The 1,444-nt window shown below is 64.3% G+C and overlaps 1 protein-coding gene across 1 annotated transcript; it reads left to right on the top strand.

Moving 5' to 3' along the window:
• Positions 1 to 244: 244 nt before the first annotated feature.
• Positions 245 to 1,341, top strand: EMIHUDRAFT_257643 (hypothetical protein; the record flags this gene model as incomplete). The annotated part of the gene is made up of 2 exons (XM_005763122.1): positions 245 to 892; positions 1,270 to 1,341. The coding sequence occupies 2 exons, from the start codon at positions 245 to 247 to the stop codon at positions 1,339 to 1,341; spliced, it is 720 nt and encodes a 239-aa protein (XP_005763179.1).
• Between the last annotated feature and the right edge of the window lie 103 nt (positions 1,342 to 1,444).

The following is a 1,444-nucleotide window of genomic DNA, read 5'->3' on the forward strand; positions in this document are numbered from 1 at the left end:
AAACAGGCAAACCCAGACGAGGGATGGGGGAGGAGGACCGGGTCCCCACCTGCACGAGCAGAAGTGTGGTGTAAAAGAAAGAAAGAAAGAAAACAGACAACCCAAGGGAGGGATGGGAGGACGGCACGCCGCCACCACACAGGGATTTTAAGGAGAGGAGTCCCGTTCGTGCGAAGCATCGAAAAATTCTTTTTGTGCTTGCCTTCGAAGGTCGCCAATGGCAGGTGAGAGGCCTGACACCGCGATGGAGCCCGGCTCCGCCGCGCTCGAGCCGCGCGCGCCGCAGCGCGTGATGATCACACGCATGGTGCTCGACAACTTCAAGTCGTACGCCGGCCCCATCACCATCGGCCCCTTTGACGCCAACATGACGTCGGTCGTCGGCCCGAACGGCAGCGGCAAGTCGAATGTGATCGACGCGATGCTGTTCGTCTTTGGCTTCCGCGCCAACAAGATGCGACAGGGCAAGCTCTCCGAGCTGATCCACTCCTCCTCGCGGCACCCGAACCTGCAGTACACCAAGGTCTCGGTCCACTTCCGCGACGTCGTCGACCTGCCGGACGGCACGGTGCAGCCCGTCGAGGGCACCGAGCTCGTCGTGGCGCGCGAGGCGAAGCAGGACAACAGCTCGACCTACTGGGTCAACGGCAAGCGCGCGGGGCGCGAGGAAGTGGTGACGCTGCTCAAGCGGCGCGGCATCGACCTCGACCACAACCGGTTCCTCATCCTGCAGGGCGAGGTCGAGCAGATCGCGATGATGAAGCCGAAGGCGCCGAGCGCGCACGAGGACGGGCTGCTCGAGTACCTGGAGGACATCATCGGCTCGAACCGCCTCAAGGAGCCCATCGCCGAGGCGCAGACGCAGGTCGAGACGCTCAACGAGTCGCGCGCGGTGAGACACTTCCGAGACGCTTCCGAGACGCTTCCGAGACGCTTCCGATACGCTCCCTCTCTTGCTTCGCCCACGGCGCACCTGCACCGAGTGCATGGTGCCGCTCGCACAGCCGGGCGCAAGACGCTTCTTTGCGCTCCGGCATATGCATGACGCATTCGTGACGTGTCCAGTCTGCCAGGTCTGCCCGCAGTGTGCCGTCCGCGTCCGCAGCCCCTCTCCCAGATTCCGCGAAGTACGCCTCCGCCGGGGGGGGGGGCTCTCGGCTGATCTGGCCGCGTGGTGTGGGGCAGGCTCCTCCCCCTCCACGAGCAGCACTTCCGAGACACTTCCGAGACACTTCCGAGACACTCCCGAGACACTTCCTGCTCGCGTAGGTCACCGAGCAGCGAGACGAGCAGCGGCGCCTCTTCGAGGACCTCCGCAAGCAGCGGCTCGCCGAGGTGTGAACAGCGCCTCTTCACACCTCTTGCTGTGAATAGGAGCTCCGCAAGCAGCGGCTCGCCGAGTTCATGGAAGGCTTCAAGACGATCAGGCTGCGCCTCAAGGAGA

This window comes from Emiliania huxleyi (assembly GCF_000372725.1).
Source record: "Emiliania huxleyi CCMP1516 unplaced genomic scaffold EMIHUscaffold_6491, whole genome shotgun sequence".
Lineage (NCBI taxonomy): Eukaryota > Haptophyta > Isochrysidales > Noelaerhabdaceae > Emiliania > Emiliania huxleyi.